Genomic DNA, 22,349 nt, shown 5'->3' with positions numbered 1-22,349 from the left:
CTCAAAATAGAGCCACTACCATCACAGAAATCACGATGGTCACAGGGACAGTGCCCGTTTGAAGACAGTCGTTCACACAAACATGGACCTACCCAAATGTTTCCTATACATGAGCAGAACAGTACCAAAAGCATTTGCATGAGGCAAACCAGTCCTAAAAGAGACCTCCTAGTTTTAAAAGCAGTCAAATACTACAGAATATGTAGGCAAAACAGACCAACCATTTGACTGAGCCTACATGGGAACTACAATAATCTTCAGGGGGCCCTTTTCAGGGGCCATCAGAGTCTAGATGGGCAGCAACCTGAGAAAGGAGAACTCCTGTCTTCAGTGAGATTCATCTGTTCTCTTCTATCACTGTCTTCTGCCAGTGGGTGAAGACTTCTCTGTTTTGTTTGGCATTCCCTCACTCACTGACCCTCTGTCCCATGTATGAGTCTGTGTGTTTTGTTCCTAGTTTTTAACACTAAATTGGGTGAAAAGGCCACTTTGTAATGTTTTAAACAAATAATAACATTATTTACTTCATTTATACCCTGCCCTTCTCTCCAATGGGGACCCAAAGCAGCTTACTTGGTTCTTCTCCCCTCAATTTTATCTCCACAACACTGAGGCAGGCTAGGCTGACAGTGTATGACTGGCCCAATGTCACATAGCAAACTTCCATGGCGGAGTGGGGATTCAAACCTGAGTCTCCCAGATTCTAGTCCGTCACTCTAACCACTACACCACATTGGCAAGCTAGCAACTCCATCCAGGGAGGAACAGTTTGCATGGGAAGCAGCACCTCTGGACTCAAACTGCAGTGCCAGTAGTCCAGTCCCCTCCAAGGAAGCAGCCAGAATTCCCAGACAGTGGTGCCTAGCTAGTTGGTTTGTTCCAGTATTTCTGACCTCAACCCAGCTATAACAGCCATTGGGACAAAGCTGTCAGCCCTGGAGCTATCCAAGGTTCTGCAGCTTGCCTTCAGCTTGCCTTGACTCCTTGCAAGACAAGGTCTAACCTTGAAAAATCTGCTCCCCTCCTTTAACGTTTTTTGTCCCATCTAGCCTGATGGAAAGCCAGTGACCTCAAAAGCTCACACAAAGTTTTGTATTATCTCCCTTATATATAAAAGCCAAATGGTGGTGGCACTTCTCTAGAACATTCCACACGCTCCGGAATTGGTTGGCGCCCTGGTGTGTCACTCAGAATCTGTCCCTATCCACTGGCTGCACTGCTTGAGTCTCACCTCCAATATTCTAAACAGTTTGCTCTTCCTCTCCCCCCCATAGCCAGTCAGAACACAGAGGTTATTTGCATATGCAGCCTCATTGGCCTTTGCCCCGGAACACAGAGGTCGTTTGCATATGCGACTTGATTGGATTTTGCCTGTAACATTCTAAACGGTTTTGCTGTTCTGTGGTAAAATGTGTCCAATCTCCACGTGAGGGCTGGAGATCAGTCAGAATTATAACTGCTTTCCAGATGGCAGAGATCAGTTCCCCTGGAGAAAATGGTGGGCTCTGTATCCTTATATGCTGCTGAGGTGGCCCCCATATGACAGCCAATATGACGTAGCAGTCAGGGCTTCAGAGCACGGGAGAGGCTGCAGGTGTGTGTGTGGGGGTGGAAAGCTGAAGAGTGAGCAGGAAATAAAGGTAGGTTGATGATTGGGTGGGAAGGAGATAGGGTTGCCAACTCCAAGTGGGAAATTCCTGGAGATGTGAGGGATAGAGCCTGGAGGGTGAGGTTTCAGGAGGCGTGGGACCTTGGACAGGGACAAAGCCATAGACTCCAAGCCAACCATTCCCTTCTGGGAAATTGTTCAAAGAAAAATAAAGGGGGGGGGAGAAATATCTTCATTATTTAGTCCAAATGTATAAAAGAAACCATTATTAAATAAAAAAGATTCAGAATCTGGTTTAATTATATGGATACTAGAATTCTGTAACAGGTCTTTGAATGTGTGTCTAGAATATATAGATAATAGTGACCACTGAGGAAGGCCCTTAGGGGCCGAAATGCGTATGGTCTTTGGTTGTAAAGTTTTTACCCATCATTTGTATGTAAAGTGGACAAGCTTTTACAGTCTGATTTTAGACAAAGCAATTTTTAATCAGGAAAGTTTTAACACGTGTACACCTTAATAAATATTTATACTTTTTCATATATATGGTTTAGCTTAGCCCTATTTGGTTCATAGTCTACTAGTAGCACAACACACTGCATAAATTGAGTCTAGTGAGTGAGAAAACAACAACGTAATCCTACACAGAAATATACCTTTTTAAGGCCATTGAGGTCAATGGGCTTAGAAGGGTACAACTCTCCTTAGGATGGTACTGTAAGCACCCTACCTATTGATCGGGTACAGTTTGCAGGATTAGTCAAAGTAACATTTTAATATTCCACTACCAATAAAAATAAATATAAAAATCAACTGTTAGCTCTTTGATTACAGACCCAGAACTTACTTTCGATTCACAACCAGCCAGTCACGGATATAGGTCTGTACACAATCCCGGACATGTAGATCCAACTCAGCACTGGGGAGGGGACAAAAATATTAATAACCAATTATTTGACCATGGTATTAAGTTATTTCAGTAATTTTTTTCCTCATTAGGAGGCTCATTATATTCAAAGAAGTGAGTCGCAGAACTCAAGGGTGGACACTGGGCCTGGAGTTCATCAGTTCCTGACAGACACTAGCTGCTAGCTAGGGCTGCCAAATGCTTCGGACCTCCGATTACCGGCGCGCCGGAATCGGGGCCCGGGGGAAACCCCACCCCCACGTGCGCGTCACCCGGAAGTGACGTTGCACTCTGGGGGCGGGGCCACGTGATTTGAGGGGAAAACAAAGAGTTTTCCCCTCAAATGGCAGCCATTTGAGGGGAAAACTCTTTGTTTTCCCCTCAAATCGCATGGCCCCGCCCCCAGCGTGCGACGTCACTTCCAGGTGACGCACGTGCGCGCACGTGCCCGGGATCGTCCGGGAGCCCCCCGCTCCCGGACGATCTGAATTTGGCAACCCTACTGCTAGCCCTTAAGCAAACAGTTTATTTCCATCAAAGATGGAATAGTGTTCTAACATGGCCTCAGTCCTTTTAGCAGTCTTGACTATATCTGGGATGTATTACTTCAAATCTCATCAAGGCGATGTACCACCCACTAAATATAGTAAGCCTTTGGTGTCTGTAGCAATGGATAACTAATAAAATTATTAAACAGAGTCATTCTTTTTTTCTCCAAATGTCTCCTAAATCAGTCTCCCAACATTGGGACCTTTTCTTTCAGGAATGGAATTAAAATTTGCTGATGGTTTGATTAGTGTCCAATTGATGAAATGCTCTGTTTACATGCACTGATAAGGGAAATCATCAGCTTACTTCAGAACGCCATCCCTGCAATGCAAATAAAAGATAAGTGTGGCTTCAAGAAACAGAAAATCACTGATAGAAATTGTCTCCTTTTTTAAGCTTGAGAGACTGCAGGTTCTCAAAACTGCATGAAAGCTACCGTTTACATCTGAGAACAATTTTTACAGCAAGAAGCATTCATAGAGGGAAATGTGATCATAAGAACAAAAGAGAAGCCAATGTTGGATCAGGCCAATGGCCCATCTAATCCAACACTCTGTCACACGGTGGCCAAAAATACCAGGTGCCATCAGGAGGTCCATCAGTGGGGCCAGGACGCTAGAAGCCCTCCGACTGTTGACCCCCCCCCCAAGCACCAAGAATACAGAGCATCTCTTGCCCCAGAGTTCCTACCTATACCTTGTGGCTAATAGCCACTGATGGACCTCTGCTCCATATGCTTATCTAATTCCCTCTTGAAGCTGTCCATGCTTGTAGCCACCACACCTCCTGTGGCAGTGAATTCCATGTGTTAATCACTCTTTGGGTGAAGAAGTACTTCCTTTTATCCATTCTAACCCGACTGCTCAGCAATTTAATTGAGTGCCCACGAGTTCTTGTATCGTGAGAAAGGGAGAAAAGTACTTCTTTCTCAACCTGCTCTATCCCATGCATAATCTTATAAACCTCAATCATATCACCCCTCAGCCATCGTTTCTCCAAGCTAAAGAGCCCCAAGCGTTTTAACCTTTCTTCATAGGGAAAGTGTTCCAACCCTTTTATCATTCTAGTTGCCCTTTTCTGCACTTTTTCCAATGCTATAATATCCTCTTTGAGGTGTGGTGACCAGAACTGTACAGAACTGATGATAATGTACATTTTAATGCAGTACTGGAAAATTCCTAGCACAGTAACTTATTCACAATGCAATCTTATACAGAGTTACTCCAGTGTAAATCCACTGATTCCAGTGAGCAACTGGAGTAACTGCATAGGACTGCACTGTCTGAAAACTTGCCACACGTGGATCTGGTGAACTCATGGTGCATTTTATACAGAAGTGAGTGGGCTATTTATCTAATATTCAAAATGTTATTACTGAATTCACATAATCCTCCTGACAAACATGCTTGGATCTTGATACCAAGGATCCATCAGACAAACTCTATAATGGAGAATGAATAATCTTCAAAACCAACTTCTACAGGTTCTAAAATTGTACAAGTCCATAAAGTTGTATCTCAACATTTTAGTTAGAACACCCAGCATATTCCCTGTACTGGCATCTGCTGCCTCCAGGCTGATACAGAAAGGGTTGTATCCAGTGTTCCCTCTAAGCTGAGTTAGTGCGAGCTAGCTCACAGTTTTTTAGCCTCCAGCTCGCACATTTTTATCTTAGCTCAGGAAGGATGGCTCCAGAGCAAACTAATTTATGCAGTTACTTGTTCACAACTTTAATGCCAGTAACTCACAAAGTAGATTTTTTTGCTCACAAGATTCCACAGTTTAGAGGGAGCAATGGTCGCAGGCCCATGTTGAGCTCTCCTGGGAGTTAAAGAACATCCGGATGTTTTTACTAAGGAACAAGTAACTCTTTAGCATTTCATGGGACTGGAAAATTTTTGATGTAACAGGATAAGATCATAAGTTAACACATCAATATCAAGATTAATATCCCCCCCAAAAAACAACAACAAAAAGAACTGTTAGGTATTATAGCTAGTATACTAATGTGGAAAATATTAGTTTTCCACATTACTATGAAATCAGTGCCTGGTATGAATAAAAAGACAAACAATAATTGCTAAATATTGAGAGTTCAGCGAGGATATTGTTAAATAATAAACAAAAACATTAAGAGAAAAAAGAAATATAAACATATACTTCAAACAATTACCACCCAAACCTCTCTTTCTCTCATGCACACGGACACAAACTCAATTGCAAAAGGATAAGATAGACTGTACCCTTGATTGTGACCAGTTAAGCCTATCATGTTGTCTACTCCTGTCCAACAGTATATTAAAACTAAACTAGATATAGACAACTACACTCTATTCAGTGTAACATCAGGGAATTTTTATGTTAAGTAAATAAGAGGATAGTGCCAGCAAAACACCACAAGATGTCAGCAAAGAGTTAAATTTCTAATGGAAACAGTATTAAAATGTCCTAGTTTGCTGTGAATGCTCTCACTATCTCCTTGAAAGAAGAGTTAAGGGGACTATTCTTAAAGCATCTGGAACAAACAAGATTCAGCTGCCATCCTTATCCTCTGATGTGGTCCTAGTCTATCAGCTGAATCTGCCAAGAAGTATGGAAACTCTAAGGTTCAAGAGCTGTTGCCTGAATAGCCCAGATTAGCTCTTGAGCTTGTCAAAGCTCAGAAGCTAAGCAGGGCTGGCCATGGTTAGTATTTGGATGGGAGACGACCAAGGCAGACAACAGTAAAGGCAACGGCAAACCACCTCTGCGTATCTCTTGCCTTAAAAACATAATGAAGGGTTATCCTAAGTGGCTTGCAACTTGACAGCACTTAATTGTTATCTCTTATTGTAGTGTTAGGTGGCATTATTGTAGGAGACCCCCCAATTTAAGTGGAATGCAATCGACCAGTTTCCAGTAAGACATCTCTGCAACATAATTTTTCTCCTTTATAAACCTGGATGGTATGATCCTCATATTGAGTTTTGTGTGGGCAGTTCAATGAAGCTGTGGGCTATGCCGTGAAGGGCCACCCAAGACGGACAGGCCACAGCAGAGAACTCAGACCAAGCGTGATCCACCTGGAGAAGGAAATGGCAACCCACTCCAGTACTTTTGCCAAGAAAACCCCGTGGACAGTATCAAAAGGCTAAAAGATATGACACCGGAAGATGAGCCCCTCAGGTCGGAAGGTGTCCAATATGTTACTGAGGAAGAGCAGAGGACAAGTACAAGTAACCCCAGAAAAAGTGAAGCGGCTGGGCCAAAGCCGAAAGGACGCTCAGTTATGGATGTGTCTGATGGTGAAAGGAAAGTCCGATGCTGCAAAGAACAATACTACATAGGAACCTGGAATGTAAGATCTATGAATCAAGGTAAGCTTGACGTGGTCAAAAATGAGATGGCAAGACTAAACATCGATATCCTAGGAATCAGTGAACTAAAGTGGACAGGAATGGGCGAATTTAACTCAGAAGACCATTATATCTACTACTGTGGCCAGGAATCTCGTAGAAAAAATGGTGTGGCCTTTATAGTCAACAAGAGAGTGCAAAAGGCAGTACTGGGATACAATCTCAAAAATGACAGAATGATTTCTGTCCGATTCCAAGGCAAACCATTCAACATCACAGTAATCCAAGTCTATGCCCCAACCACTGATGCAGAAGAGGCTGAAGTGGACCGGTTCTATGAAGACCTACAACACCTCCTAGAACTAACACCAAAAAATGATGTCCTCATCATCATAGGGGACTGGAATGCTAAAGTAGGAAGTCAAAAGGTAACTGGAATAACAGACAAGTTTGGCCTTGGAAAGCAAAATGAAGCAGGGCAAAGGTTAACAGAGTTTTGTCAAGAGAACACACTGGTCATAGCGAACACCCTTTTCCAACAACCTAAGAGGCGACTCTACACATGGACATCACCAGATGGGCAACACCGAAATCAGATTGACTATATAATTTGCAGTCAAAGATGGAGAAGCTCTATCCAGTCAGTAAAAACAAGACCTGGAGCTGACTGTGGTTCAGATCATGAGCTACTCATTGCAAAATTCAGACTTAAACTGAAGAAAATTGGGAAAACCACGAGGCCATTCAGGTTTGACCTAGATCGCATCCCTGATGAATATACAGTAGAGGTGAAGAATAGATTCAAGGGTCTGGATTTGATAGATAGAGTGCCTGAAGAACTATGGACAGAGGTTCGTGACATCGTACAGGAGGCAGCAATCACCACCATCCCAAAGAAAAAGAAATGTAAGAAAGCAAAGTGGCTTTCTGATGAGGCTTTACAAATAGCAGAGGAAAGAAGGAAAGCGAAAGGCAAAGGCGAAAAGGAAAGATTTACCCAACTGAACGCAGATTTCCAGAGAACAGCAAGGAGAGATAAGGAGGCCTTCCTGAATGAACAGTGCAAAGTAATAGAAGAAAACAATAGAATGGGAAGGACTAGAGATCTCTTCAAGAAAATTGGAGAAATCAAGGGAGCGTTCCATGCAAAGCTGGCCATGATAAAGGACAAAAACGGTAGGGACCTAACAGAAGCAGAAGAGATTAGGAAAAGATGGCAAGAATACACAGAAGAACTATACAAGAAAGACCTCAATGTCCTTGACAAACACGACGGTATAATCACTGACCTTGAGCCAGACATCCTGGAATGTGAAGTTAAATGGGCCTTAGAAAGCATTGCTAACAACAAAGCTAGTGGAGGTGATGGTATTCCAGCTGAGCTATTCAAAGTCTTAGAAGATGATGCTGTTAAAGTGCTGCACTCCATTTGCCAGCAAATTTGGAAAACGCAACAGTGGCCACAGGATTGGAAAAGATCAGTATACATTCCAATCCCAAAGAAGGGCAATGCCAAGGAATGTTCAAACTATCGCACAATTGCACTCATATCACACGCTAGCAAGGTCATGCTCAAGATCCTACAAGCTAGGCTTCAACAGTACGTGGATAGAGAACTACCAGAAGTACAAGCTGGGTTTCGAAGAGGTAGAGGAACTAGAGATCAAATTGCCAACATTCGCTGGATTATGGAGAAAGCAAGAGAGTACCAGAAAAATATCTACTTCTGCTTCATTGACTATGCTAAAGCCTTTGACTGTGTGGATCACAACAAACTATGGCAGGTCCTTAAAGAGATGGGAGTACCAGACCACCTCACATGTCTCTTGAGAAACCTGTATAAGGGCCAAGAAGCGACAGTTAGAACCGGATACGGAACAACTGATTGGTTCAGCATAGGAAAAGGAGTACGACAAGGATGTATACTGTCACCTTGCTTATTTAATATATATGCAGAGTACATCATGCGAAATGCTGGCCTGGATGAATCACAAGCGGGAATTAAGATTGCTGGGGAAAAGATCAACAACCTCAGATATGCAGATGATACCACTCTAATGGCTGAAAGTGAAAAGGATCTAAAGAGCCTCTTGCTCAGAGTAAAAGAGGAGAGCGCAAAAGTGGGCTTGAAGCTCAACATCAAAAAAACTAAGATCATGGCATCCGGCCCCATCACTCCTTGGCAAATAGAAGGGGAAGTCGTGGAAGTGGTGACAGACTTCACGTTCCTGGGATCCCAGATCACCGCAGACTGTGACAGCAGTCATGAAATTAAAAGACGCCTGCTCCTTGGGAGGAAAGCGATGGCGAACCTAAACAGCATGATAAAAAGTAGAGACATCACCCTGCCAACAAAAGTCCGCATGGTCAAAGCAATGGTATTCCCAGTAGTCATGTATGGCTGCGAGAGCTGGACTATAAGGAAGGCCGAGCGCCGAAGAATAGATTCTTTTGAACTATGGTGCTGGAGAAGACTCTTGAGAGTCCCTTGGACTGCAAGAAGAACAAATCAGTCAATCCTCAAAGAAATCAACCCTGACTGTTCCCTGGAAGGCCAGATAATGAAACTGAAGCTCAAATACTTTGGCCACCAAATGAGAAGGGAGCACTCACTGGAGAAGACCCTGATGCTGGGAAAGATTGAAGGTCAAAGAAGACGGGGACGGCAAAGGATGAGATGGTTAGACAGTGTCATCGATGCAACGAACATGAAATTGAGCCAACTTCGGAGGACTGCGGAAGACAGGAGGGCCTGGCGGGATCTAGTCCATGGGGTCGCGAAGAGTCGGACTCGACTGTGCGACTGAACAACAACATCCAGGCATCTAAAGTCCTAATTTTGATAGTAGGCAAATGCTGTGGCAGCACAGCCTATGAACCCTTCTAATAAATAAGGGAAGTGTGGGAAGAGTTTAGTGAGTCATACCAGGACAACAGTTTGGGGCTCTGTCTGTTGGATCCTCTGCCTGTCCTGAGAATCTACAGAGGTTCAAATCTCTGTTCCTTTGGGGCTCCAGGTAACCCAGCTTGTCTCTCACCGTCCTTCAGTTTCTGAGCCAGTGCTTGTACTTCATTTTGTAACCGTGTTGCAGTACTAAGCACACAGTATGCTGTTTCCTCCACTGATTCAGGGCAGCAGGCAGTTTAGTTTAGTTTATTATTACGCTCTTTAAGACCAGCTTACAATATAAACATAATATGAGAAAGAAGGGGGAAAACAGATAATATACAGAATAAAAATTTAAATTTAAAAACTTTTAAAATGTGATTCCCACAATCTAAAAATCAATGCACACAACTCAGCAAATGAATGTGTAATCGCTGCATTCTTATCTGATAGAAGCCAGTTAAGCCTTGCTTTGTTTGTACTAATGTGACCAGGTATCCTATCAACTAATTTTAAGGCGCGCCTCTCTGTAGAATGGGCAACTGAAAAACATAGGCTCTACCAATTCAACTTCGCATGAAGTGCATGAACATAGCCTTTCAGGGTAAGGGTTTTTATTATACCTTCCTTGAATAACTGCAGATGGAAGGGCAGAACATCTGGCTAGGACAAATGCCCTTCTAGAGTTCTTTCCTTCCACTTAAGTCAATGGTGCTTTTGATATTTAGCAACACTCCGAGTTCTGAACCCTTAGTGATATCAGATTGTCGTTCAATATCCTCAACTCTTTGTTTAATTAACCCTTTGGCTTGTTCAAATCCATAGGATTGAAGTAGCTGAGGTGAAAAGCCAATTCTATGAATATGAGAATAAACTGCCTTAATCCAACTGGAGTTGAAATCATCCTGGAATATCAGGGGAAGCAAGCCTTGTGGGCTGAAATGACCTTTCAGCCACATATAGACAGAATACAAACCCTAGCTTCAAACCTAAGATTACCAGACTCCAATCGTATCCAAGCACTGGATACACAGTTAGGAACTTGCAGAACAGCTCTTAAAATTTTGGATTGGACTCTTTCTTGTGATGCAAAGCATGAAGAATGAGGTCCTAGGAATGTTCCATAGAGCAGTTGTGCCAGTGTTTTGCTCTTAAATAACTTCAAGGCTGCAGGAACAAAGTGTCCACCATGAGTTCGAAAATATTTCAGTATGGCATTTGCGGATCTTTCCCCTAAATTGGCAGCATATTTGCTGTGTTTAACCCTAGAACCTGAGGCCTGTAAACTACACCCAGGTATTTGAAACTATGTTCTATCTGATGGCCATTTATTGCCTGGCAGCAGGCATGTAACTTCATAGTCCCAGGCAATTTTCATCTACAGGAGGATTTCAGTGATACAGGCGGCACTGGCACCCTGAGGAAAATCAGAAGGCTTATAGATAAACAACAAGCCATTATCTTGACAGGCCACAATGGCAACTTTATGCCTCGGGCAAATATAGACAAGTACGTGGCACATCAAAAAAGATTATATAGCAATGAAAGGTGATTAAATGAGTAACACCGATAACTCCCTTAAAAAGGACCAAATAATGCAAACAGGCCATTTGTGTACTTCTATTCTGCAATACCTCACAGTTCTGATGTAGTACTTAGAATTTGTCATTTAAGACTGTACACGGTTGCACATAACTAGGGTGGAACAGTGAAAGAACCTCCTTGGGGGCAATCAGAAGAGAAGGGCACATGGGCATCCCACTTAATAAAGTAACAATTATTAAAATAACACTAAAATCACATCACCTTTTCAGTATGGAACAATTTAGATTGTCAGGATGGCAGATTAAAAAGCCAAGTATCACCTTGCTCAGAGGCTTCATGAGGGCTGCAGGCCAAGCAGAGTCACATTTGTTCAGACTTCGCATTTGTCCTCGGCCTGCAGCCTAATACCACTTTTGAATACTGCTCAGGGTGCAGGAGAAGAGAAAAACAGAGATGAGTAACAACCGGAGGCAGCAACCAGCTAGTGTTTTGCACAACCATTCTTAGCATCAGCTCTCTAATTGTACAGTAAAGAGCTTGCAGTTTCCACAGTCTTACAGGTCTATACCCACCAGTATTTAAAAGTGGATTCGACATTAATCGAGAATAGGTTCATCAATAGGTACTAGCCAGGATGACTAAGGGAACCTCCACATCCAGCAGCAGTTAACCTCTGAATCCCAGTGTCAGAAGGCAATATCAGGGGAAGGCCTTGGCCACTGTACACTGTTGGTTGTCTCTTCAGGACAACTGGTTGGACACTGTGTGAAATAGGATGCAGAACTAGATGAAGCACTGGTCTGATTCAAAAGGCCCCCTCTTATGTAGTCCTCCAGGTATCCTAAACCTATGCTGATAGATCCCTATGTATGTCAAAACCAGCACTTTGAATCGTGCGATAAACCCCACAGGAAGCCAGTGAATCAGACAAACTTCGATGTGGACAGGTTGACCCCTTTTGAAATGAGGCACTTATCACTTCCCAAGCCTACCTTTGCTAGGTTTCCCAACCAGCCTGGAGAAAAATGTCCTGCCCCTCTAATAGAAGCCTGATGTGTGGAAATGGGCAGTGGCAATTTTTCATGGCATAGACGTAAATAACATCCCATTAAACCTCTATTAAAGGGACATGATATTTTTCTCCAGGCTTGCTGGCAACCCTAACCCAACAATGGCAACGGTTAAGCACACAGGTGAGACACTGCACTCTTCCAAGCACTGTGTCCGCAGGCTACAATAACTGTAACTCATCTAAACAGGATACAACAGGCAGGGCCAGCGCTCTAGGCGAGCACAGATGCCAACCTCCCAGCGGGGCCTGGAGACCTCTCCGCCGGAACCAGGCAGCAGGAGGCAGGCTGGGAGGGGGGGAAGTCCCTCAGCTTGACCGCTCCCCCCGAAACGAAGGCCAGCCGGGTGCCCGCTCTCCGTCGCCCTCGCGGCCTGGGGGGCTGGGTTCTGGTAGGGGTGGCCCACCCCTGGCCGCCGGCCCCCAAGGCGAAGGACGGCAGCGCAGCTGTGGCGGGCAGAGGAAGGGAGAGCCGGCCGGAGGAGGTGGTGCGGAGGGAAGCCCCCTCCCCTGGATCACCCACCACACACTAGAAACCACAACACCTGGTCCAGACGGGGAGCAGAAAAGAGCAAACTCCACAAGAGCCCCCCCCCAAGTCCGTTGGAGCCCGGTCCCCTTTCTTCAATGCAGCCCCGCCCCACCGTCACCTCGCTGCCCCTCCCTCCCTCCCTCCCCGAAAAGAAACCTGCATCTTCCTTCCGAGTTGGTTCCCCGGCGGGGAGAAGGCTGCGAGAGTCCAGCCCAAGTTCCGCCTCCCTGTCCCCATCACTACTGAACCTCTCCCGGTTATTAATTTGGTTTCTTAAAGCATCCCTCTTGCTCTGGCTCTCTCTCGGCCTCTTTCTCTCTCCGCAGAGGAAGCCGCTGCGGGAAGCAGCCAAGGACCCTTGCTGGTGGTCAGCCTCGCGGAGGCGAGGGAAAGCTGCCCGGCCGGCCAGTCAGCTGCCCATCCTCCTCCCCCCGCCGCCAGGGAGCAGGTAAGGCAGCCGCCCAGCCGCGCCTCTCCGCCCCCAACACCACAAGCAACAGCGGCGGTGGTGGCGGGCCGGGGGGAGGTGTGCCTTGCCTGGCCCCCCAACCATGCACCCCCTCGCCGCCACCCAGCCCTGCAGGCGGGCCGGCCGGACAGGACCCCTCGCCTCACCCCCCCACTACCTGCAAAGGAGGAGAAGTGCCTTCCCGGAGCTGGCCAGGAGCGCCTCGCCGGGCGGCAGCGCCAGGATTTCCTGCTCGGGGGCACTGATTGGGCCGGCGGCCGGCAGTGGCTCCGGGGATTGGCTCCCTGCCTGCCTGGCCACGCTCCCCTTGGCCCCCTTCCCCCACCCTTCTTGCCCTGGCCGGGCTGTGAGCAACGAGAGGCTTCCGGCAGCCACCCCTGCCTCTCCTTCCGCGCCCCAACGGCCGGCTCGTGGTCTAGGCGAAGGCCTAGTTTGCCTAGCGGGCGAGCCGGCCCTGAAAACAGGTCCCTTGTAATGTACAAGGCAAATCTAAATTTTGCATCTGTGGTTCTGGATTCTTGTTGGTGAAATGCTTGACAAATAAAGTCACAGCAATCTGTTGAAGGTTCATTTTGATTACACTGAGGACCACCACTTTAAACATATGTATGCAACATGACAGAGAAGTACTCTTTTTGTACTGCCATCTCCACGATGGAGTAGGCTTGAAAATAAACTCTAGCTTGTGTCATATTCAGTCTGACTTTTTCCCACTTTCCTTTCAGCTGTCATCCCCGCTGTTTTATTGCACCAGGTTTCTTAGTCTATCAAGGAGCTTTATGCAGCATGAGAGGGTATTTAGGAGTGTCATGGCCACTGTCCTGTTTATCTCTATATTCCACAGATTAACCAGAACTATGACAGACACACCAGCCATGTCAACAGGAAACTCCCAAGAGACCTTTGGAAAATAACTCAGATCCATTGCTTCTAAGGGCAGAGCATCCTAATGTGCTGAATATATCTTGAATTCAACTTGGAATTTAAGACAAATGCTCCTTGCCAGGACTCAGCCCTGGAACGTCTCCATAATATCATTGTAAAACCTTAGAACATATATAGTAATGCATACACGTGTTCAGACAAGTGCATCAGAGCATGCATACACATAAGAACATAACAAAAGCCCTGCTGGATCAGACCAGTGGTCCATTGAGTCCAGCATCCTGTCTTACACAGTCACTAACCAGTTCCTCTGGATGGCCAACAACAGGGCATAGAGGCTGAGGCCTTCCCCTGATGTTGCCTCCTGGTTCTGGGATTCAGAAGCTTAATGCCTCTGAATGTGGAGGTTCCCCTCAATCACCATAGCTAGTACCTACTAGTAGATTTATCCTCCATTAATCTATCTAATCCCTTTTTAAAGTTGTTTATTCCTGTGGCCATCACTACATCCTCTGGCAGCGAATTCAACATTTTAATCACTCTCTCTGTTTTTCCTTTTGTCCATACTGAATCTACTGCCCATCAGTTTCATTGGATGCCCTCAAGTTCTACTATTTTGGGAGAGGGAGAAAAATTTCTCTTTGTCCATTCTCTCCACCCCATGCATAACTTTATAAACCTCTATCATGTCCCTCTTTCGTCTTCTCTTTTCTAAACTGAAAAGTCCCAGACTCTTCATCCGTTTGTCATAGGGAAGGTGCTCCAAGCCACCAATCATCTTGGTCGCCCTCCTCTGCACTTTTTCCAGCTATGCAATGTCTTTTTGAGAGACGGTGAACAGAACTGTACCAAGTATTCCAAATGAGACTGCACCCTAGATCTATACAAGGGCATTACACCAAATAACTATGGCCCTACACTACCCATCTAGGAATTAAAGGGAGAAGCATGTAGGTCAGATACTATAATATCCAGTAAGCTTTAACTTTTGTTTGTTTTAAAGAAATTCACCACTGTTCCCTTACCCTTCCTCAGGCAATGATGGCTGTAAGGTCCTGTGTTCCTTTGGAGAAAATGCCACATCCAAATCATCTTCCGGAAAATCACCAAGTTCTTGCAGAAGATCCGAATCTAAACTATTCAACTGCATCATTAGGAAACCTTCAAAATCCACTGGCTCTACTGCATCATAGAACTGAGGCTGGATCACAAAAACAAAATAAGTGGTTCATAACTATTATACAGGCATATTTGTTTATTATTAGATTATATCACTATTACTATATAAGGAGATCAGTGGAGAGATTGGAAACATTGGGCATAAACCAGATGCCTGCTCAGATGTAATGTGCACTGCATTTGCTTGAATGGGATGCATTTAAAGGATTTAATGGATAACCCTAACCACATTCATGCACAAGTCACTTTTCCTGCACATTATTGCAACTAATCAAAAGCTTGCAGCCAACAAAGCCTCAAATATTTTGTGACAATTGAAAGGTGTATAAACGCTCAAAGATGCACATTATCCATATGAATTCGCAGGTAGAGAAGCCACCTACTCCCTCTCAGAGAATCCAGCCCAGCAATGTGCCTTCCAGAATTATAGCACGTTTCAGCAGTTTTTCCTCCAAGCCGTAATGTAACTGCTTCACTGATCAGAATCCATGTCTACAGTGCAATTCTTAGGACAATTTTCCAAATGCTAATAGATGTAGCTTCAGCTTTTTCTGTCTTTCTTGAACAATGACAAAGAGGTTAGAACCAAAACCATCCAGATCATTGGTTCTGAACTGGTGGTAGGAAGAAGAGGTCTACCTTCAGAACCACTGATCTAGATGAGATGCAGGGTTGTCATAACAATTACCAAGCATTTGCTGTCCTTCAGTCCCCAAGTGTGACATGTCATCTTTTGCTGACCCTACCTGCCATGGATTATCCATTTATTGGTGAGCTTTTGGCATACTAATAATTGGTGTTTTTCCTAATCCCCCCCTTCCCCCTACTCACTAGCAAGCCTCTTTGATGTGTGGCTTCCTGCTTTTTTTTTAGCGAGCCTCTCTGATGTGTGGCTGCCTGCTGACCCTATTTGCAAGGGATTATCCATTAGAACCATAGCAATAAAATTTACACCAACAATACTATTGCATTTTTGTATGTCCTTAAAACTTACCATAAATGATAAATATAACAGATGCCTGTAAACTAGGGTTGCCAACCTCCAGGTGGTACCTGAAGATCTCCCACTATTACCATTGATCTCCAGGCAACCAAGATCAATTCCCCTGGAGAAAATGGTTGCTTTGGAGGGTGGAACCAATGTCACCATGCCCTGTTGAGGTCTTTCCCCAAAAACCTTGTCCTCCCCAGGCTCCTCCTCAGGCTCCACCCCCCCCCCAAATCTCCAGGTATTTCCCAGACTGGAGCTGGCAACTCTACTGTAAACATATAAACATCTTCCTCAGAAAAAGTGGGCTTTTTATTTCTATCATGTTGGGACCCATGTTCTTTGATACAGAGTGATGGGACATTAGATGCAGATAGTTGAGAACCACTGATCTAGATGCTGCTCAGGGCAGTCTGCCAAGGAAAAGCATGTAAAGGCCTCTTGATGGGTGGCAGCTACAGTTAGGAGTGAGTGAAAGTCATTCTGCAGCAGCTCACAGACACCTCCTTCTTATGACTTCATACCAATGTTCCCTCTAAGCTGTGGAGTCTTGTGAGCAAAAATTCTACTTTGTGAGCGAGTGGCATTAGACTTGTGAGCGAGCGATTTGGCTGCTGCATAAATGAGTTTGCTCTAGAGCCCCATCCTTCTGGAGTGAAGGTAAAAATGTGTGAGCTGGAGGCTAAAAAACTGTGAGCTAGCTCACACTAACTCAGTTTAGGGGGAACACTGCTTCATACAGCCGTTACACATAGTCTAGTTCTGACCAGTTCAAGGGCTAAACCCTGGCAACAAGCATCAGTCTCATAGTTTTCATGCTAAAAACAAATTTGTATTAAAACACCAGGTCTACTTCAAATACCCTGATTGTCTCATAAACCTTATTTTAAACACTTCAGTTAATATTTTCTTTGACTGAATATTGTGGTCCTTATACCTAATCACTTGCTTTTCAAGGCCCTTCTCAAGGACCTCACAAGTTTTGCTTAACTGGGGTAATTTTCCCATGGGCTGTTTGCTCCAGCTTGGATGCTGCTGGGAAGCAGCCCCACTAAATTGAAAAAAATAGGGGGCATTTTCACTTATGCTTTAGCACAGCTGCATAGTAACGTGAATTTCCTGCCCTTCCTTCCAAATATTCAAGGCTTTCCCTTTTGTGATTCTCTAATTTGATCCAGCACACTGGTCATGATCTTGGCAGTTTTTTAAAGCCTGTCCTATGCGGATTGCACTCTTACTCCAAATGGATTGATCCTAAGCAATTCTTAAGTTTGGCGGTTCAAACAAGGTCCATGTGGCTCAGCTGCCATTTTAATGTTAGGCTTCCAGAGACTGCCAAAATGGTGTGTGTGTCTCCCCCCCCCCCACATTGTTCACTAAAGCATGAAAGGAGAAAATGTTTCCAAAGCTTTAGGCTTCCCATCCCAGTGTCTCTGTCTCTTTACACCTCATCTCAATCTCATTCGGTGCTGCTAACCATCCTCCCCTTTATTTTGTTTGCATGCAGCACTGAAATCCTTTTAGGGGTTTTTTTGCACTGGGGACCCTGCCATTTTCCTTCTCTCCAATCCCCCTTTCAAGCCAGTACCAGCATGGAACTAAACCTTCTGCAGCTCCTTTTAAACTTTCCCCCTGCTGTTTTAATTTTTTTTTATTCAGCGATCCAAGATAAGCAATAGTTTCATACAGGCCCCTACGCAGGATTTTATGACTTGTGGGGTAAATTTTTTTCTTGTGGGACTGTAATTATTTGCCATTATTTTCCTGTCTGTACACGGCCTTCTTTAAAAAGGGGGTGGGGCCTTGCCTTCATCCACCTCCCATGGATCTGCTGCTCGGCCCACACTTCCATCCTCTCACCTTTCAGGGTTCCCAGCAGTGGCTCTTTCCCATGCATGCTGCTCTCCTTTGCCCTCCCCAACCTTTCCCTCAGCAACAGCAGCCAGTTCTCCACAGAGCCTGCTCTGTCTCCACTCTCCAGCCAGTGGAACCCAACAGCAAGCTAGCGAGTCCCTTCCACAAACATAAAGCAGCATTCTGGGAGATGCCATTTTTCCCTCAGTGGAAAGATGCTGAACAACTGGGGTGGGTGAGGAAGACATCGGAACAATTAACACTATAAACCAAAGAAGGGTCACACCCATCTAAGCCCATTTACTTCAAGTGAACTAGAAGGGTGGGACTATTTAGAACTACCCAGTAAAAATTATACAGATGAGAAGAAATGATGCGAGGAACTAAAAAGCAACAACTTGCAAGTCCATTTTTGACATAACCTGAAAGCTCTTCGTCAGGATGCGGACCCTTCCCACGACTTGGATCACCCTGCAATGGTGGCAACCCAACCGTACTGAAGAGAAGACAGGTCCAGAGAGGGGCAAGAAGAGAGACCCCCCCCCACAAGCTAGCAAGGAACCTGCCCAGATTGCTATCGCTGATGGAAACACGGTGGCAGGAGACACCGCTGCAGCTGCAGCCTCCGGAGATGGCAAGGAGAAGAGCAACCCCGGCTGGGCACCCACATCTCCACCTGAGCCAAGAGCAGCTATGGGGATGGGGGGAAACCAGGGGGAAGAGCTGGGGGATCTCAGCCAGCCCCCCCCCCCCAGGGGGGGAAGCAGGGGAGAGCAAAGGGTGTGCAGAAGGAGTCCTGGAAGAGGCAGGGAGCAGCTCTTGGAGGAGACGAGCTGAACTGGGAGGGAAATAAGTATGCTGGGTTAGCATCTAGCTTTATGCCTTCAGGAGGGGTAGCACAGGCAGTAGCATTCTATGAAAGGAGCACGCCCTGGGCAGGATGTGCAGGTTTGGCTGAAGAAGCTGCGCACAGAGAACAGAAGAAAAGCTGACCTGAGAGAAAAGCGTGATTTAACCGCCCTCCCTTCCGATATCTGTGGCCATGGGAGTATCAGGGGCAGTGTCATGAAGATGGTGGAAGGTGGGCCAGCCACAGGGGGATTTGGGGGCTTCACACTCCTGAAGAATTAGATGACTGGAAGATGGTCAGAATCCTGTGGGACTGTGCCTTTAAGAAACAGGGTGGAGCCCCAAATAGCCCCACTGTAGCTATGGGCCTAGTCTCATATTACTAGACTCATGCCACTTGTCAAAAAAAAAAATTAAAAACAAGGGGGAAGAAGGGCTGATGAAGGGGGAAGGATGGCAGAAGGTGCAGAATGGGCAGAGTGACCTCAATGCAGCCAGGGAGTGACCTTCGAGGGGTGGCAAAAGGGTGAGGGGGAAATCCAAGGGAACCTGTATGCTTTTGAATTACGTTCAGCTTGGAAGCAAAACAAGGGGGAAATTGGCACAAAAGCACTCTCAGAAAACCCAGGTATACAGCAACCTGAAAGCGAACTGAGCGCTCAAGGGAAGAAAATCAATGCAAAATGACAAAGAAAACCCAACGGAGATGCATGGTGAACATAGGTGCGCATAACAGGCCAATCTTGCAAACAGCTGGGCTGCTTAATTTCCATTGATTAATAAGACTATAACCTAAGAGATTGTGTATAACACTGTTCAGATAAAGAGAGTCTCTCTCTCTCTCTCTCTCTCTCTCTCTCTCTCTCTCTCTCACTCTCTAACCGTTTTCAACACTCATTTTTTAACTCTTTTCACACACAAAGTCTTTGCCACACTGATGTTTTAACTGTTTTTGGTACGATCACAGAGATAAATCTAAGATGTCCTTACTCTGACAACATCAGCTATTTAGGCCTCTGAGGTGCTTCAAAATTCAGCGTGCATAACTGAAAGCAGGCTTATGCCTATCTCCGATAGCAAAGCACCACATAAACATACATTTGCACAGCAGAATCCTGCTGCACTTAGACCCACTGGAATTCACAACAGTACTGTGTGGAACATCACCTTGGTTGGCAAAAGATTTTTAAAAATTAATACATATAATTTAAATATGCATGCGGATGGACAAACAAAGGCCATGCCACATTATGTGCTAATACTGGAAAAGCAGAATTATGTTTTCCCTTTAAAAAGTAAAACATCAACTTAGGACTGATTATGGAATTCTCAAGCATTCTGTCTACCTAAATCAACTGTGTAAATCTTGTACTTTTTCACTTCTACAGTTTCACAGGCCTCCTAAACTAAATGTGTGAAAAGGTTAACAAAGTGTTTATGCTAAATTGCCTGATCAATGTAGAAGCACAAACTGCTAAACAAACTTAAGCAGTAGGGTTTCTCCAGTTAAGAGCAAATTAAGCATCATACAAAAATAACCACATATTATAAACATTGAACATACCTTTTCTATAAAGTACAATCAGCAGCAACGGTACATTTTTGGAAGCAAGCAAAATGGCGGATACCGGAACTAAGATACAACTTTTGCAAGTTGAAGACGTACATTCTTTAAAAGATAAAAAAGTCCCCTCCCCCTCCAGTGAATAACCCACAAAGGACGTTAAGCACCACAACTGCTCAGATTGAGGAAATGAGTAAAACATGATAGTGGTTAGCTTCATCAGACAGGAAGTGAACACTATTTCAGCGTTCCAGTTACCAAAACCGTAGCTTTCCAAGCATCCGCTCATTCTTATGAACACGGAGTTAAACCTCTGAAGATCTTGATTTATTTAACAAATTTCTTCTTACCTTTAACAACCAAAAGCAAGGACGTATGTTTGAACTATGAGGGTTGTGGGGCTGTTCTATTATAAATTAGGACTGTAGCAAATGAAGCAAGACAACATCATACTATAAGACTGAAAATCAGACTGGGCTAAACTTACTCCAGAGCGTCCTATAATTAAACATTGTATTGAAGCTTATACCCTTGATTTGCAGTTGCTCAAAATACAATCTGCAAGCGAAATTGTACAGTTAATCAGAATCCTGCTTTAAAATCCTAAATGTTCTTTGTCTCCTGACTGAACAATACTTGCAGGATATATCTGTCAATGGCACCCAAAACACCCTGCACCTTATTTCACACATGACTTTATTATACTAAGTAAGCTTTACCATGGCATTCTTGTTTGATATTTCAGATATACTGACATTGTTTTTAGTTATTTCAGGTGATACTGACATCCCCTTTAGGTAAGAACATTTTATAGATGTGTTATATATGGTAAAAACTAGTTCTAATAGTTTTAGTCCATTTGTTCTGCAAAATAAATCTGCAGGCTCCTACCCAGTTACATATGTTTAACCCAGTTACCTATGACAGGTGGTAAGTATATGTTACATGCAAAATGCCTTAATAGAACTCTGGAACAGTTTTTAAAAGAAGCAGATTTTAGAATGGAGAGGAGACTGAAGGAGGTGATTAACCCTTTGCCTACCCACTATTTCCTTGCTTCATATCTTTTGCATCCACACCATCTTTTCCCCTCATCAGGTTCCAAACATGTGTGTGTGTCCTACCTCGCGTAACCAAAACTAAGCTCATATCATTTGGCGGAGAAAAATGCACAACCACCTCTATACTTACTAGAGAACTAGAAGAGAAGCCAGGGGTACTGATGCTTCGTTGAGGGAACTGTCCAATTGGATGCACAAATTGCCTTCTTATTTCTGCAGACGAATGCCTTTAACATCAAAAAAGAGAAGTCATCAGTGAGAAGTAGCAATGAAACACACTCAAGTATTTTGATATGGATTGCTGTACTGGATTCAGGGCATTTTAACTACAGAGACATCTTCCAATGAGAACGAGAAAGGCTCTCTTTAGAAGAGTTTTCATCATGAAGGCTGTCTTCTCTGTATAATATTGAGAGAATGGGCACCTAAAACAACTGTAGACATCAGTAAAAAAAAAAAAGAAATAAAAAGGAAGGAACTAGGAAAGAAAAATAACAATTGCATGCTTTGCAAGATACACATTTACAGAATTCTTAAACACAATAGAATTTGTCATCATTAATATATGCAGGCTAACTGTCCCTGTTTCCATTAATAAAACACTGCATTAAGCTAGCAATCATATGTCCTTCCGCAAATATATTTCCTCTTGCTTAATGGATATCCGAGTCCTTAAATCAAATATCATTATCTTATATTCTAATAGCCAAGTCAGCCAAATCTTTAGATACTTAAATCCAATGACCGGAGCTGTGAACGGGCAAGATAGATCTTTCTACAAGCTGGAAGAGGGGCCCAGGTTTGCAGAAAAATCTGAAATCTAAAAAAAAATACATTGGGTAATTTAAAAAATCCAAAAATGATAAAAGGAGTACCTGTTGCTTGGAGCAACACACTGGCTGTTGCTAAGCAGCCACAGAGTCCACGCTTGGTTCTGTTAGTAAAAGGCAGGACCCTTTCCAGGCATATTTTGGCCTTTGAGGGAGGACTTATTGAGGACAGGCCTGTCTAGGGTGGCCAGGCTGGGAAATTTCTGGAGATTTTGTGATGGCATCGAAGGAGGGCAG

At 44.4% G+C, this 22,349-nt stretch overlaps 1 protein-coding gene across 1 annotated transcript in view; it reads right to left on the bottom strand.

The window, feature by feature from the left end:
• The window catches only part of DOCK8 (dedicator of cytokinesis 8), a 126,981-nt gene extending 105,481 nt beyond the window's left edge, over window positions 1–21,500 (bottom strand). The window contains exons 1-3 of the mRNA XM_015425945.1: window positions 21,413–21,500; window positions 14,813–14,988; window positions 2,457–2,528 (exon numbers count right to left, since the gene is read on the bottom strand). Of these exons, the coding sequence (XP_015281431.1) occupies window positions 2,457–2,528; window positions 14,813–14,940 (200 nt within the window). The 5' untranslated portion in view covers window positions 14,941–14,988; window positions 21,413–21,500. The remainder of the gene's footprint in view (window positions 1–2,456; window positions 2,529–14,812; window positions 14,989–21,412) is intronic.
• Window positions 21,501–22,349: the final 849 nt, after the last annotated feature.

Source organism: Gekko japonicus, unplaced genomic scaffold (genome assembly GCF_001447785.1).
Source record: "Gekko japonicus isolate JY-2015 unplaced genomic scaffold, Gekko_japonicus_V1.1 scaffold31, whole genome shotgun sequence".
Lineage (NCBI taxonomy): Eukaryota > Metazoa > Chordata > Lepidosauria > Squamata > Gekkonidae > Gekko > Gekko japonicus.
This window is presented reverse-complemented; position numbering and strand designations above follow the sequence as displayed.